The 15,869-nt window shown below is 33.5% G+C and overlaps 1 protein-coding gene across 1 annotated transcript; it reads right to left on the bottom strand.

Moving 5' to 3' along the window:
- Positions 1-1,905: 1,905 nt before the first annotated feature.
- Positions 1,906-5,396, bottom strand: LOTGIDRAFT_74634 (hypothetical protein; the record flags this gene model as incomplete). Its single annotated transcript, XM_009059563.1, has 3 exons — positions 1,906-2,093; positions 2,392-2,479; positions 5,298-5,396. Coding segments are annotated over 3 exons (375 nt in total), but the record flags the coding sequence as incomplete, so codon positions are not given.
- Between the last annotated feature and the right edge of the window lie 10,473 nt (positions 5,397-15,869).

Genomic DNA, 15,869 nt, shown 5'->3' with positions numbered 1-15,869 from the left:
TTACCCAATCTGAATGTGATACTATACTGAAACTAGTGAAGGTGTTGCGATGCCCATTTTTCTTTCTGAAAACGTATGAAAAAAATGATTGAGTGTGTCAAATTTATATCTATCAGAAAGCTGCTGATGTAACTCCTTCCGGTCCGGATATATTTAACAAAACACTAAAAAAAATATTATTATAAGCGCAAAAGCCATAAGCAATCTGGCGTTCTCTGAGTAGGTGTACTATTTGAAAAAACACTAAGCGTAAGAAGCCACGGACTTTTTAAAAGGGTAATAAAAAAGGCATGATGTATAAATTTGTTTTACGGTAGGTAAATTAAGAATAACGGTCCAGGACAGGAAAATAATATCATGCCAGAGTCTCAGTGTTATACGAATTTATTTTCTTGTAGCTTCTTGTTGCATTTCAAGAGTTTTGCCAACTGATATATTGTAATAATGCTATTGACTAGAAAGTCTCCAGTGTGGGAGAAAAGATGAGGGAAAAACCAACTTTGCACAATTAATCCGATAACGATAGCAAAAGGTATTTTTTCTGGGTCTAGATAGCAACAATCTAGGGCCGAGATTCGCGCACACGCTGTTGAAGAGGCTATATTTTCGGACTAACCTACAAATAAATAATAGAGATATATAAACATAAAACGTTTTAAATATTTAATTCCCAACAATATTCAGTCATAATATTAACAAATTTAATCAAAATTCAGAGCACTCAACAATATTCGATAAAACATTCTCACATAATAAAATAGATTCGTAAGTTTTTCATATTACAAAATTTAACAATGAGGAGCATTCATAAGGCACTTTATAAAGTTTTCATCTGCAGATATGCTAGCTGCATTAAAGTCTGCTGGCGGAGTAATTTCCGCCATGTAAAGATATAATCGGCGTTAGGAAGACTTCGTGAATATACATCTGTTGATAACTTTCTAATGAAATTTTGAATAGACAGAAAACGATCGTATCCAAAGATATCTTATTAAGGACTAGCAATATCAAATCTCAGAATAATTTTACTGTGAAACCAACAATGTGGTTATCTGATTTCTAAACTGACGGGATTGTGGTCCGATTGAGAAAGTTCTGACATGAATTTACCAAACATAAAACACAAAATACAAGGAGAAAATAGTAATGGAAGAAAAGTAAAAGGAAAGGCAAGTAAGAACCAGGGTAAAATGTAAATCGAATGAGGGCATCGATCCAATAGTGGGAATGCTCGTCTGCTGTATTGGAAACATTTGCACAACATACATAAAATCCATCGTCCTTTCCAGAGCAAATCACAAATTTCTATTCACTATGGATTATGATTAATAATATAGTCACAATATAAGGCCTGCAAGACAAAAGAGATCGTAAATAGTTTCTAATTAACAAAAAAAGGCTCAGTGTCAACAATAATAACAACTTTAAGGCATTAACTTATTTTTACCAAGGTCTCCACATATTGTCGCTCTCCAAATTTGGCGCAAGAATGTTGTTCATATTCGTGTCAAATTTTGCAATATGTTGCCCATCTATCGGGATTTGTTCCCTTTCCACTTTGATTGTCCTTGGTAGAGCCTCGCTAGAATGTTTAGGACTACTTCTTTCTGGCATTCTGAAACTAGATGGCGCCTCACTCATTATCCTCTTTATATCGTGTATGTCGTGTTTAGGCTCAATTTTGATGTCCTTCAAGGGCTCTCTTAGAATTGGCGACTTGATATCACATTGTCGGATAGGTTCTACTTTTGCTGTCGGGGGAATCTGATAGACCGGCGTAGGAATGTGAGTTTGAGGGGGTAATCCGTTCTGCACAAGATGATTCCACATTGAATTGTAAGATCCTATAGAATTGAGAGATATTCCAGCAGCAGATAGCTGATTAGCTGTTTGAATTTGTAAGGCTTGTACATGAGACGGATGTAGTTGACCCCCTTGTGGATTTATACAATTCGAGAGGTGATTAAGCACTCTGCCTTTGACTTCCTGGCTCCCACCTTGAACTGAATCTAGGTATCGCGCTACTTCTGCCGCACATTCATTAAATCCTGCACGATATTTACTCACAACGAATGGATCTGTTGTCATGGCGACTGGAAAAGAGAAAAAAAAAGGCTTATAATTTATTCACGTTCAAATCATTACAATGAATTTTATTCTTTAGATGACTTTAGATATGCAAGCAATGGAATACCTATTTCTTGCTGATGCAGTATGTTCTTTGGAAATATTCTGTTGAAAAATAACCGAAAGCCTTAAGATCGAAATTGCAAGTAACGATTGGTAAATGGTTTTTATCCCAATGTTGAAGCAGTGTATATGATAATATATTATATTATGACGTTTACTGTTAAAGGTAAAGAAATTTAATAAACAATATATCCTACTTACCGGCCATTTGCTGTCGTTGTAATAACTTTAAATGTTTGACTGTCATTTCTAAAATATCGGCCTTCTCTAACTTGGAATATTGAGTGCTCTGAAATGAAAAGGATATCTAAGTTATTTTATGTTGCTTAATATGCTTTTCATATAACTTAACAGCAGGAATGGACACATAAATATCGATTAAATCCCCCCCCCCCCCCCAAAAAAAAAACCACTTTTCAAATGAAGGTCATAATGGACCATTCCATAAATAACATAAATATACACTGACGCAATGAAAACCTCGTCAAATCTAGAAATAGGGTGTTGCCGTCCAGTGGGCAAAGTTTCAATGAAGGAAAATGAATTATTTATCAAAGCAAAATTTATGTGAATTGTCATATATTTGAATTGATTGCATCGGAGAGAACGGCATCAGAAACTTACAAGATTGAAAATATTTAGAACATTTTCTGAAAATCGAACAAGAATAGAAACACTTGTTGAGACATAGAATAGAAGCCTTATGCATTGTGTACTTCTTAGTATCTCTGATCAATGTACAGAATGATAATCCTTTCATAAATTTTACTCCAGACGGACGTGGCTTGAATAGCATATTTACTTTAGATGGATATGAATTTTAGAGATTAGCCAACTATCCAGGGTGGAAAGATGAAAGAGATGTTGAGTGACCAAGGTGGTCAATATTGGGACTTGAAGAATTGTACTGTAGAAAGTCGGAATAATACCTTGGCTAATGAATTCAAGTTCGATAAATACTCTACAAATCCATAAATAAATACACAGAAAAAAGTCATAAAGACTGATCAGTGTGTTGAAACGAAAAACAAATGCTAAAGTTGACACAATGGTGTAATATGTTGACAAAGCCTTCGGCACTGTGCCTCGCTCGCGACGTTTAGAGTCAGTTTTAGCGACAACTAGCGATACATCAGCGTGGGAAAGAGCATAGAAAAACAAACAATATTCTACTTGGTTTGATAAACGTGGCCAATTAGTATAAATATACTAGATAGGAATTATATAATATAAATGAGACACCCTTTATCATATTTATTTATTCAATGACCAGAAATGTCTTTTATATTTCATAGACGATTACCTCCCTTGGACATTATCATAAACATAATATTTACTTATTTGCTCGAGTTGGAAATCGATGCCCTTGGGTACGGACTTGCCTACCGTGGGACAATTAAACTCGATGCACATGATTTGTACTGTTCAATAAGACAATGGCCTTGTCAAAAAGTTTAAATTGTCTTTCTCCTAATATTATTCTTTTTCTCTTGAATTATTCTGATTAAAGATTAGGATGTGAAGTATTTATAGGAGCTACTCTCCCATGACCGTCATGTTCAACGCAATTTAGCTTTGAATGTGAAATTTGCAAAGGAGCATTTATGTCAAATTATTTATATGAAAAATCGTCCAACACTATCAAAATTTGTTTATATTTGAGATGTTGGGGATGATCCGAGCCGCATTATAGTTTCTCTTAAAGTCTCTTGTATATACTGTGTATATAAATATATAGTTCTAACCCATACCCCTGTTGTCATTTAATAATGGTAACATCCCTCCTTGGAGACAAAGGCGGGTAATTGCGTTCGTGCTAAATTATCGAGATGTCGTATAATCATTACAAATACAATATCAAGACTAATCAATTGAAATAACTATACATAATCGATTTAAATTGACCCCTTCATAACATGGCAATAATAACCATCATTTCATACAACGAAACAATTAATAGCATTCCATTTTACCGCTCAAAAAACTAAATGCGTTAATGACACTATTCACATTTTAATCACCATTATTCGAAGGTAAAATTATCATTTTAAAACCAAAGAGATATCAGGATAACATCTACTTTGCGCCAACAATTAGTTCAACTCATTAAAATCAACGAGTGTAAAATTTCGTTGCTACGGAAAACGCCCATTTCAGTCCTTTCCCACGAAATATTCCAGAATGCTTTTAAGGATAAAACGTTAAAGAGAGCAGTATTGCTTTTAAAAATGAACAAAAATTTACACTTCAAAGAAATATCAAACCATTAACGTATTTCTAAGATATCAATGTATTTGACTTCTGTAAAGCATTAAATAATAAGTTCGAAATATTCACCATAACATAAAACTGGTTGTGGTGTTTTTCAAGAAATATATAGCGCATGAGGCAGAAGTACAACGTTGAAGCAGACATGTTGTAGTGTTTTCGAAGGTCATTTACTAATTTCAATATCGATGGCATGGACAGGTGGTTTTGAGATCACACCTTCAGATTTTGAATATGGAATTGTTTATGACAGGAATGCCATGATGATCATAAACTTATGTCATGACTTTGAAACTATTTCCTGCCACTAAATCTGTCAAAATGTCATCGAGAAATAATTCCAGAAAATACTTGGATTCCAAGGGTAAATTAAAATCTGGTTTCGATTTCTGACCAATGCTAGGTTGAACTGTATTTGTCTGTGTTATGTATGGTGTCTGATGTACGAAGACTGTTATAGTTTGAATCATTGATATATATATATAAAAATAACTACTACATATGGAATGGTACCGGCAAAACAAAATTGCACAAAATAGACATGGAGCTATGCATATCGCAATCTATACCCACAAGACAACAATATCAAAGAGCTGAACATGAAACGAATCTAATTGCCATCCCGAAATAATCAAATGGCATTTTCTGTTCAACACTCTGCACTTGTTCAAGTAACAAGGAAACTGGTTTCAACTTAGAATTTTCTAAATGAGCGTGTAGGAAGAGCAATCTATTAAAAATAGATACTTCGGATTTATAGAATGTCAAGAAAAGAGGAAGCACTCTTTTGTTATGGGTAATGTTCCCTATTTTAACATGTAATGAAATTTTTATCTTACGTCTTTCTTCAAGGCTTGTAGTACCAGTGATTTTAATTCTACCAAACATTCATTTATTCTGGCTCGTCTTCTCTTCTCCATCAAGGGCTTGTTGCTCTGAAAGAAAATTACATGTTTAATTAGCCCAAAAAAACACATTTCCTACCTCCTGATATTTTCGGTCTTCGATTTCAGGAGAGGTTCTCTGAATTAGAAAAATCCATTTAAAATGATGTCATAAACTGGTAGAATTTGTCTACAATTGTAGGAACAAAAGAGAACGAACGGAAATATTTTACACGATAGATAGATAGATAGAAAGGCTAGATAAATTCTTTGGAACTATGTGCCAAATAAGAAAACTGTCATTATCATGAATTATGTCTTGCGGATGACGTTCTTCCGGAATCATTCACAGAATCATTGGCCAGATTAAATTACGATGAAAAATGAAGAAGAAACGTGCCATGCTATAGACGATCCTAGATATCCTGTGGAAAGAATTTGCAATCCTATTAGTATTCTGTGTTTATGAAAGTTATTATACAATTCTCCAGGTGGTTATGACAGGTGATCATCCGATGTTTGATGGATCAAGAGAGATCGATTCACAGGTAAGTATCCAGTGATTAAAATGTTCCTGTTAGTAGAAGATAAGTTAATCAGATTATTTACGGAATGTCATGGCACTAAGCAACAGGTCTGGAAATTTCCGATTACAAATATAAGTCCATGGTTTTAATACATGTACATTGTTGTGAAATTAAAATTCTCAATATGGACAGTTAATGTTACTCACCCTTCGATTGGAAGACGAGCCTGGCCGTTTTTCCTCTTTAGATAAGTCGCTCATTGCTGATGAACACATTCAAAGGCACATGGAGAATGACTGAGTAAGATTATGTTTAGGAACGCATAGACAGGAAAATGTGTCGGAATGTTAGTTCGTGTAAAACCACTTTAAACTAAGCTCCTAATATCATCGAACATAGTTGTATATTTCCCACGGTGAAAGCCAGAAAAATAATGTCAATCAACTGATCGTGGGCGGTATATTATTCTAATGTCGTGTCCTCATTGGTCAATTAATGTCCTAACGTCAATAGAAGTTAGTGGATGCTGTCAATCAGAGTAAAATTTGAGAGATAAACTACTCGCACGCGACAAACCTAGCTATTCTTTTCGAATTTGTGTGTGGGAATTTCCCGCCCTGTAATTCCTATACTTGGTTAGAAAGATGACAAATCAATGTGTACATACACACAACAGTAATGCTTCGAAATACACATGTCATTGTTTACTTGAGGCTTTTTCGATGATCGCGCGCCTCAAATTGTTGAAGCCTCGAGAGGCCTTCGTGTTAATGCAGAATTTCGGCGTGGGAAAAGGGAGCCATTACCTGATTTTGTCAACTTGCAAAAGCCCATCACACCTTACAGAGAGACGGACTGCTTTTGCATACCGATTGAATATTCATAGTCTGGACAGACTATTTACACGAGCGTTTAATTAACGGCAATCGCACTTGATGTCAATGTCAGTACGTTACATCTACAACTATTCTTTATGGTAATGCGGTAAATTGGACACAGGACATGTAAAGCGTAATATAGGGTGGACGCAATACAGACAGTATCTGTCACGAAGAGGGTGCAGATTGGTGACACCTGTAACTTCTTTTTTCACCATTCTGACGTCCGACATCAGTGGTGATCTAGAATACTTGACTTGTAGATTATGACGTCGCTATCGAAAATACATTATTTAAAATTCCTAAATATTTTGTATTATCAATGTGTTAATGGTATTCTAAAACGATGTACTTGATTTTCAAACCGAATTTGACCACCAATTCGTCGCCCTTTAATTTAACTGCACTTCAAATATATTCTCGATTTTTTCCAAGACATGCAATAATGAATACAAAAGGATGAATGTTAAATTATAAGTAAATTAAAATGTATGTATTCCGGGTCAACTTATGCACTTGGTATTTCTTTTTAATTTGACAAAAGAAGTTAAATCGGTTCATTTTAATTATTTCCTTTATTTTCTTGTGTGATTTAGTTCAAACTCCTCGTCTTTTATTGTGACATTGGGCATGGGAACTAAGACGTCTTCATTACAGAAACTCGGTGCATTCTTGGCATTCGGATATGACCTACAACTACAAAAATCATGTTTAGAATTAATCACTCACAACCTTCTCTGTAAACAATAAATAATATTTAATTTCATGTAAACGTTCTTTGTAACTACCCTAATATATCAATATCATATAATATAATCAAAGCAAATCGGACATCAATATCATGTCAAGGATCTCTGTACATAAAGCTAACTATAGACATTCATATCATGTCAACGTTCTTTGTTATGAAAGCTCTCTAGACTTTAATATAATGTATAAGTTCTCTGTAACGAAAGCTAATTGAACCTTAATATCATGTATAAGTTCTCTGTAAAGAAAGCTTATTGAACCTTAATATCATGTATAAGTTCTCTGTAAAGAAAGCTAATTGAACCTTAATATAATGTATAAGTTCTCTGTAAAGAAAGCTAATTGAACCTTAATATAATGTATAAGTTCTCTGTAACGAAAGCTTATTGAACCTTAATATAATGTATAAGTTCTCTGTAAAGAAAGCTAATTGAACCTTAATATCATGTATAAGTTCTCTGTAAAGAAAGCTAATTGAACCTTAATATAATGTATAAGTTCTCTGTAAAGAAAGCTTATTGAACCTTAATATCATGTATAAGTTCTCTGTAAAGAAAGCTAATTGAACCTTAATATAATGTATAAGTTCTCTGTAAAGAAAGCTAATTGAACCTTAATATAATGTATAAGTTCTCTGTAAAGAAAGCTTATTGAACCTTAATATCATGTATAAGTTCTCTGTAAAGAAAGCTAATTGAACCTTAATATCATGTATAAGTTCTCTGTAACGAAAGCTAATTGAACCTTAATATAATGTATAAGTTCTCTGTAAAGAAAGCTAATTGAACCTTAATATCATGTATAAGTTCTCTGTAACGAAAACTAACTGGACCTTTATATCATGTAAGCGTTCTCTGTTATGAAAGCTAACTAGACGTTTATATCATGTTAACTGGACCCCTATGTCATGTAGACGTCCACTGTGATGAAAGTAGCCTATTATATGCCTAAATATATCTAAATTTATCAACGTTCTCTGTAATCGAAGCTAACTAGACCTTGTAAATGTGAATTTTTGATGCAATGAAAGCTAACTAGATATTAACATCATGTCCTCTGTAATGAAAGCTAGCTAGACTTAGATATCATGTCGGCGTTCTCTATTAAAGAAAGCTAACTAGACCTTTATATCATGTCGACGATCTGTTATGAATGTCTACTGACCTTTATATCATGTTGACGTAATCTGTCATGATAGTCTACTAAACCTTTATGTCATGTAAATATTCTTGGTTATAAAAGTTAACTAGACCTTTATGTCATGTCAACTAACTGTTATAAAAGCTAACTGGACGTATTAGACCTTAATATCACGTAAACGTTCTCTGAAAAGAAGACTAACAAAACGTTAATATCACATCAACGTCCTCTGCGATGAAAGCTAACTGGACTTTGTGAATGTAAATGATCACTGTAATGAAAGCTTATTTAACTTCTACAATGAGAGCTTATAAAAATTGACAAATATGTCAACTTTGTCCGTAATGAAAGCTTCAAACAAATACATTATGCACAAAACATTACGCGACACACATGCCACAAACTAAAAGGTGGCGATATGTTTGTCAAAATCCCGACTGGTAAAAAAAATAATACACTTATCAATATGGAAGGAGATTTTAAATAAGATTTAAGAAAAACGACAGTCACTGTTTAAAGATTGACACTGTTTCTATTTCAACAAGTACTTTTTATTTCAGAATGTAATCATTGTAATTTTGTCAACTGGCGCTTGATTTATGTGAGAAAACAGGTGGTTTGCACACAATCAGCACGACAAACCCTTGTAACTAGACGGAGGCAATTCCTTCCAGATTGGCACCGAATTTAATACTTTTGAACTTCACCCCATCACTTTGTATCGGCTAATGTCTGGTGGCGATAAACTCGTTCAATTCATTGCTCGCCTCTTTTTACGATGTTCGTTTCTTTCAAGTAGATTTAAGATTAGTAATGGAATTTATTGATAAGTATAAAAGACTGTAGCCATTTTCTTTATAATTTCAATTCTGTCAGCAGTCTAGATATTAATCGTTGTTAATGATTGTACCATTTCTTTCAAAGGCTGTTTTTAGCTGTATTTTAATATCATTTGACTTTATGTACACAATAAAAGAATACTTGATAACATTCGGAGCATGGTTTTCAAATTCCAGTTACTCTAGGAGATCTTACACATTGATGACCATGGGACGGTTCTTTTATTCGTTCCCTCCATAAGCATCATGGAATACGTTCAGCAGGCGAGCACATAAAAAAGTACCAAAACCGAAACGTTGTCATATGACAAACAAACGAAAAAATCTCTTAAATTACTTTGCATGTTTTTATCGTCTTAAATCAATTTAAATTGTTAGAAATTTCCAAAACCAGAAATTTTTTATTAACATAAAAATTTGTACTAATGCTAAATGTTAAGTTTTAAATGATCCCAATACAAACATATAAAGTATTGTGTTTAGAAGGAAACCTCTTTTGTACGTTTTTGGAAAGACAAATGTCACGGAGAGCTATGCACTTGAACAAATACTTTGAATAACCTTTTAAAATAAAATCTTATCCAATGAAAACAAAATTATAACCACGAAACTTGTGGAAATGGCTTTTGGGATTGAATTACTATCCGGAAACATGTTGCAATGTACTTCCGTGCCTAAAGGCACACTAATGCAATTTTGATTGACACTTCATAATGCTAACAACCAGATATGGATAGTCAGCAAGGAGAGTTTAATGACCTTTAATTAATGTATTATTCAGGTACAGGACGAATTACAGATGACCACTCGCAACTAAAATGAGCTATGTCATTAGTAAGGGTTTGATTAAAGGCTCTATATCCAGCTTTCTCTCTGAAAATCTTATTATGTTTTCTGTAATATGGATATCAATCACCAAATCACATTGAATATTATAATTTATTCATTAAAATCCAATTTTATAATATCCTGGCCTTTCATTTTAAATATTGCCCCGAAAGTTAATGAATACACCTTGGACCAACATCTTCGTCTTCATTAACACAAAGACGTAAAACTCCATTTCGTTTTATTTCTTTGTATTACTTTTTAATTTTAAAAGATCGGAATTGCCTATGAGATGTTTCCCATATTTGAATAGTTTTTATTGCAACGTCGCGACTAAAAAAGAGTTTTGGAATATTAACCAACATAATATTATTCTCATTGCCCTTCGAAATAAAACAAGTTAGTCCCAAAATGTTGTATTAAAAATTCCCATTCATCTAGCAATCGACTTTTCATTAAGCATTTAGCTTATGATTTTATCATTGGAAATTCAGGATAATTTGCTGTGGGTTGATAGTTACTGTTGCAGGTACCGCTATTAGATTCCTAATTATCGCTTTATTCCAAACAAAACTTAAAATAAATAAGTGCCTCTGACTATAGAAACTTCATAATAAGTAGTTAGGCCCAATAAGCCAATGGTACTTGTAGGCAAGTGTGCATTTATTATAATTAACCATTACTGCGGGAATTTTTAATTAAATAGGTATCGAATGCATCAAAGAAAATCTATCGGTGATTAAAAATGATTAGAATAGTTTCTATTATTGGTACGTGAGAACGTCTTGAACTTAAAGATCGCGATAACAATGACTTGGCTTCAACTTGGCAGAAAAAACGCTTTAATTAATAAGGAGCATTTAGTGTTTCGTGAATGACAGATCGGTTAAGTTGAAGTATATTCATTTCGCACTCGGTGTTAAAATTTCCATGGATTTTCTCCATCTTATCAAACTGAATCTAAATGAACGTACACCACAGGTGACAAAAAGAGGGCTTTAGGAGTTCACAATTTCCTATCGTGTTTATTTGCCCCGAGCTTGGTGTTACCTTTTTTCTGTTTATCAAGAGTAAGGGCTATCGATACAATCAGGTCCTAAATTGTTCATAATGCCCTCGAACTTCGCACGAACTCGACCCTTTGCCACAAGTAATCAGTTGTAAAACTGATAAAAATAGGTTGCGATTATGATTAATGACTTTCAGTCGTTCGTTAAAATGATAATATCATCCTACCGTTTACATTTAATATGTGTTTTTCGCCCATTTTTCAAATTGTCACATTTAATAACATTGTCTTTCTGTTCTGTTTTTTTTAAACGTTTGTTTTAACGTAGGTGATGAAAAGAGTCAAAGTATCGTCAAGGCCATTTCAGAATTACATGCCGCTCAATACCTTCATTGAACTCCCATATATAAATGATGAACAGGTTGCCTCTTTGTTACTAAAATATTAACTTATACTGGTAACATTATTTTGTAATTTGACTTTTTTGACCATATTCAAAAATCAAAAATCATTTCCATGGAAAAGGTATATTATGTTTTTTCCAAACCGTGCAAATGACTTAATTAGTTTAGAAAGCGAAACACAAAATGTTCCCAACTGAACTCTATATTCATGTAATGAGATGAAAAAACTAAGAATATAATCTATATCGTTGCTACTATAGCCATGCCATCAACTCTAAAATAACCTTTAAAATTAGTTAAATATTGAGGGGTCAACTAATCGCGTCCTTGGTGACCCATTGAAGTGTAATACATGACGTATTAAAATATGTAAATATATGTAAAATAATGATAGTTAATGACGCCACAGGGATCATTCTGGTCGTGAGAATATTTATTTCGGATTAAGTCAACCACTCGATGTGAATTACTGATTTCTTACTTCATTGCATCATAAACTTGGTAAATGTAAGCCGTAGCATTGTTTAAGTCCTTGTTGTATTATGGAACCATGATGGTTGTGCAAGCAACTACCCAGAAATGTATGAATCATCGAAGAAATGTAGTGAAATAAATCATCTGCAAAGGGTTAATCGAAAGTGAAAGGATCTTTAAAAACCCAAGCCATACTTCTCAAGGTTCAACATTAAAATATGTCAGATGGCACGGGGCTTTTGGTAGGATTACATTTTGGATATTTTTATGGACCTTCAAGAGTACAGTTTTTTCAATACGAAAATACTGTACAATAACCTTAATGCATTTTCACTCAATATTACTTACACGAGTGATGCATGTATGTTAATAGATAACCAATTTTACTTGAATATGAATTCGAAACTTTGAAGAAATAAATCGAAAGTCACCACAGTAAATACCCATATATCAATCGATTGTAATATTCATACCAAATGACCTCGGATTCGAAAACACATCTCTGATACTATTTACTCTTAGACTAATATTCTTCGCTCATGTATGCATCATTTTGCATATAAACAATTCTTAAAGCTTAACACCCTAATGTGACGAAGACTAAATGACGACCCGGTGAATTTGATAGACAAATATTGTCTTTAAGCCAAGTATGTGACGTGTTTTGAAATGATGTATCACAGTATACTTGGTCTTATGGTCTCGTGTTCACAAATACCTACTAGTATACAGTTATCCCACCCACAAAAATAATCTTTGTTACCTTTGTCGGTCTACGGGACGTACGACATTACCCACTGATTATAACGCGAAGTTTAAAAAAACATATTAGTTTTTATAAAACTCTGTTATATTAGTATTAGGCAAAGAATGCTATTTATATGCCAAATGTACAGTATTAGCTATGTGGACTCTCCGAATATGATGCTGAGTTAACATAGTTGCTTAGTGGCATCAAGAGTGTTCCGTAGGAAATAGCTATCGACACCTTTAAGTTGCGCATTACATTCTATAATGCTGCTCAAATACCTTTCAAAGTGCTCATCTGTATGTACTAGTGATGGTCAACTGGTGACTGTAATTGTTTTAGCATATGAATCATTTGAGGTGCTAATTTGTGTTCATGTGACAAAAGAATGATATGACTTTGAATAAACGACAATATGTTCGTTTACCCAGAAATAAAAGTTTTACCACGGGAAAATGAGTCAACAGGATAGAGTAGTTCATGAGAAATATAGACTGGTATTCCACATGTCTCAACAGTTATCGGCATATCGTTACACCAGTGTCTTCAGTTAACAAGTGGCATCGCCATTCAAATAGACCGAACCATTCCGATCCTTTGGCTTACATTTTCATATTCAACAAGCAAAAGCCAAAAATATTGGTTTTCACAAACTTGTTTTATTTAATCATCAACAGTAGATCTTGAAAATGCAGGATCACTTTGTTTAGTCTTGCTAGGATCCCATACTCAAAATTGGTACATTGGGGAAAAAATGAGAAACCTTATCAAAGAGAAAGGACAAGAAACAAGCAATCACAAATTTGCTAAATTATAGACATTTTTTTCTGAGATACCTTATTACATGTATCTTGAATTCGAAAGTTTTAAAACCCCATTACATTGGCATAATGACCAGTTCATCGATGAAAGTACACGTCTTCAGGAATACCGGATGACACATCATTGATTTTACTGGAGTTGTAAAGGAATATGTCGGTTTACCAAAAGTTAAAATTCAAATACATTTTTTTCTCATCCAGACATTTTTTATATTAAGAAAACATTTTCTTTTGTGTGAAACTTGATTAAACAAGTCTACATGTGCGATGAACTTCTAAACCATCTCTTCCCACGCGACCCTTGTTCACATTCCTATGGTTGAAAGTTGGGCGCGCGCAGGTCTAACAGTTGACAAAAAGGTTGAGAGGTTAATATTCTCCACGTGCCGATGGAAAGATAAAGTCAACCCAACTCGTGGGAAAGTGGTAGAAATTCTAAACACTACAGTTTTTGTTTTTCGATTCGTCTTACATGTTTTCTCAAGCAAAACTAACTTGAGTTTCTCATCTACACTTTAATAAAGGTCTAATTTACATAAATATACAATCTATATTCAATGTCTGTCAACTTTTATCTTGAATAAAAATCTGATACATGCTTATGATAACACTGGAAGAGATATAAAGACATGGATACGATTGGAAAGATTTTAAGATCACATCTGATAATGATCACTGAATTGAAATGGCAACCATGCATTGTAGGAGTTCTAATGAGCATATTTGGATTCCATGTCAATAAATAGCTTAAAATAGACTTTGATCCTTGGCTTATAAAACAAGTGCTTCAATCGCAATCTCTCTTAAGGATTATTCGGACTAAACCAACAAATATTTTGAAATGGATGTAAATTCATTTATTTAGCGATGGCCACGTTTGTAAATGAAATGAAGTCTGTGTTTCTGTATCCATTTCTTCATAAGATGAAGCTACACTTCCTTCCTTCCAATACATGATTTCTACAAAATCGGCTGATATATCTGAAAATCGGGTCTTTTTCTTCTTTTTTGCAGATGAAGGTGCATTTAGAGTCTAAAATATAATTTAAACAAATGACAAGGATACTGTTTGTTTCTTGGGTTGGGCGCTTGAGATAACCACACAATATATAAATACTCCGATTTTTTTTACACCTAGTCATTAGCAATTTACTAGGATCAACGTTTATTGAAATTATATTGAATATGAGCTGCGGATATCCCATGACCATGCACCGAACAATTAATCTATAGCGATATCCACTCATTGTTAATTGTTTGAGGCTATCTGATAAGGGTAGAGTATGTACGGTGACAGGTATATGGTCGCACTAATATCATGTTAAACTGCATTAATAAATGCAAAGCTCACATTTCAAGTGGTTTGAATTTGACTACAAAATATAACTAAAAGAAAACGCTGGGTGTGGGAATTTTGGTTCAAATCTTACATAGGGATTTAAAATACGCATTAACATTGTACTTTATAGTAAGATCTCACAAGTTTGCCAAAATATTGAATTGATTTAACGTTTATTACTCTGGTTAGTAAAGGGAGGAAACTCTTTTCATCGTATCTTATTAATTTGAAATTTAGATTAATCTGTTTGAGTTTAATTTTTGTCGCGCAAAATCCACCAATTCAATTTGGTGTCTTGCTAGTTGTGACTGGGGCACATTCTTTACATGTAAGTCATTGGTCAAGAAAAAAATGATCAAGTTCTTATGTGGGCCGGAAAAACTGACTTTTCGTTCAAACTAGTAACTAATTCCTGGATCTCTCGAATATATCAGTCTGCTTTCAAACATAATGGGTTTTCAGACCCCAAATTTGATGAAATTGACAAAAAAGATTAGTGTTATTTAAGACAAGGGGGTTATAAAGGGTGATATTATTTTACCTCAAGTGTCGTGAGTGACACGTACTTAGTCAAGCTACACTTCAAATTTTACTTCGATAAATCACCATTCAGGCAAGGCTTTTTACACCTGTAATTAGCATTATGTTACCTGGACACAACGATATGAGTCCAGTATAATTAGCGATTTACTGAATCTAATCCTCAGTAAATCACATCATACTGACATTTAAACTGGCCAGGTTATGGGTATCAAATAAAAAATGTATTC

This window comes from Lottia gigantea, assembly GCF_000327385.1.
Source record: "Lottia gigantea unplaced genomic scaffold LOTGIsca_4, whole genome shotgun sequence".
In the NCBI taxonomy this organism is placed as follows: Eukaryota; Metazoa; Mollusca; class Gastropoda; family Lottiidae; genus Lottia; species Lottia gigantea.
The sequence above is the reverse complement of the archived record's forward strand: the minus strand, read 5'-3'. Positions and strand labels throughout refer to the sequence as shown.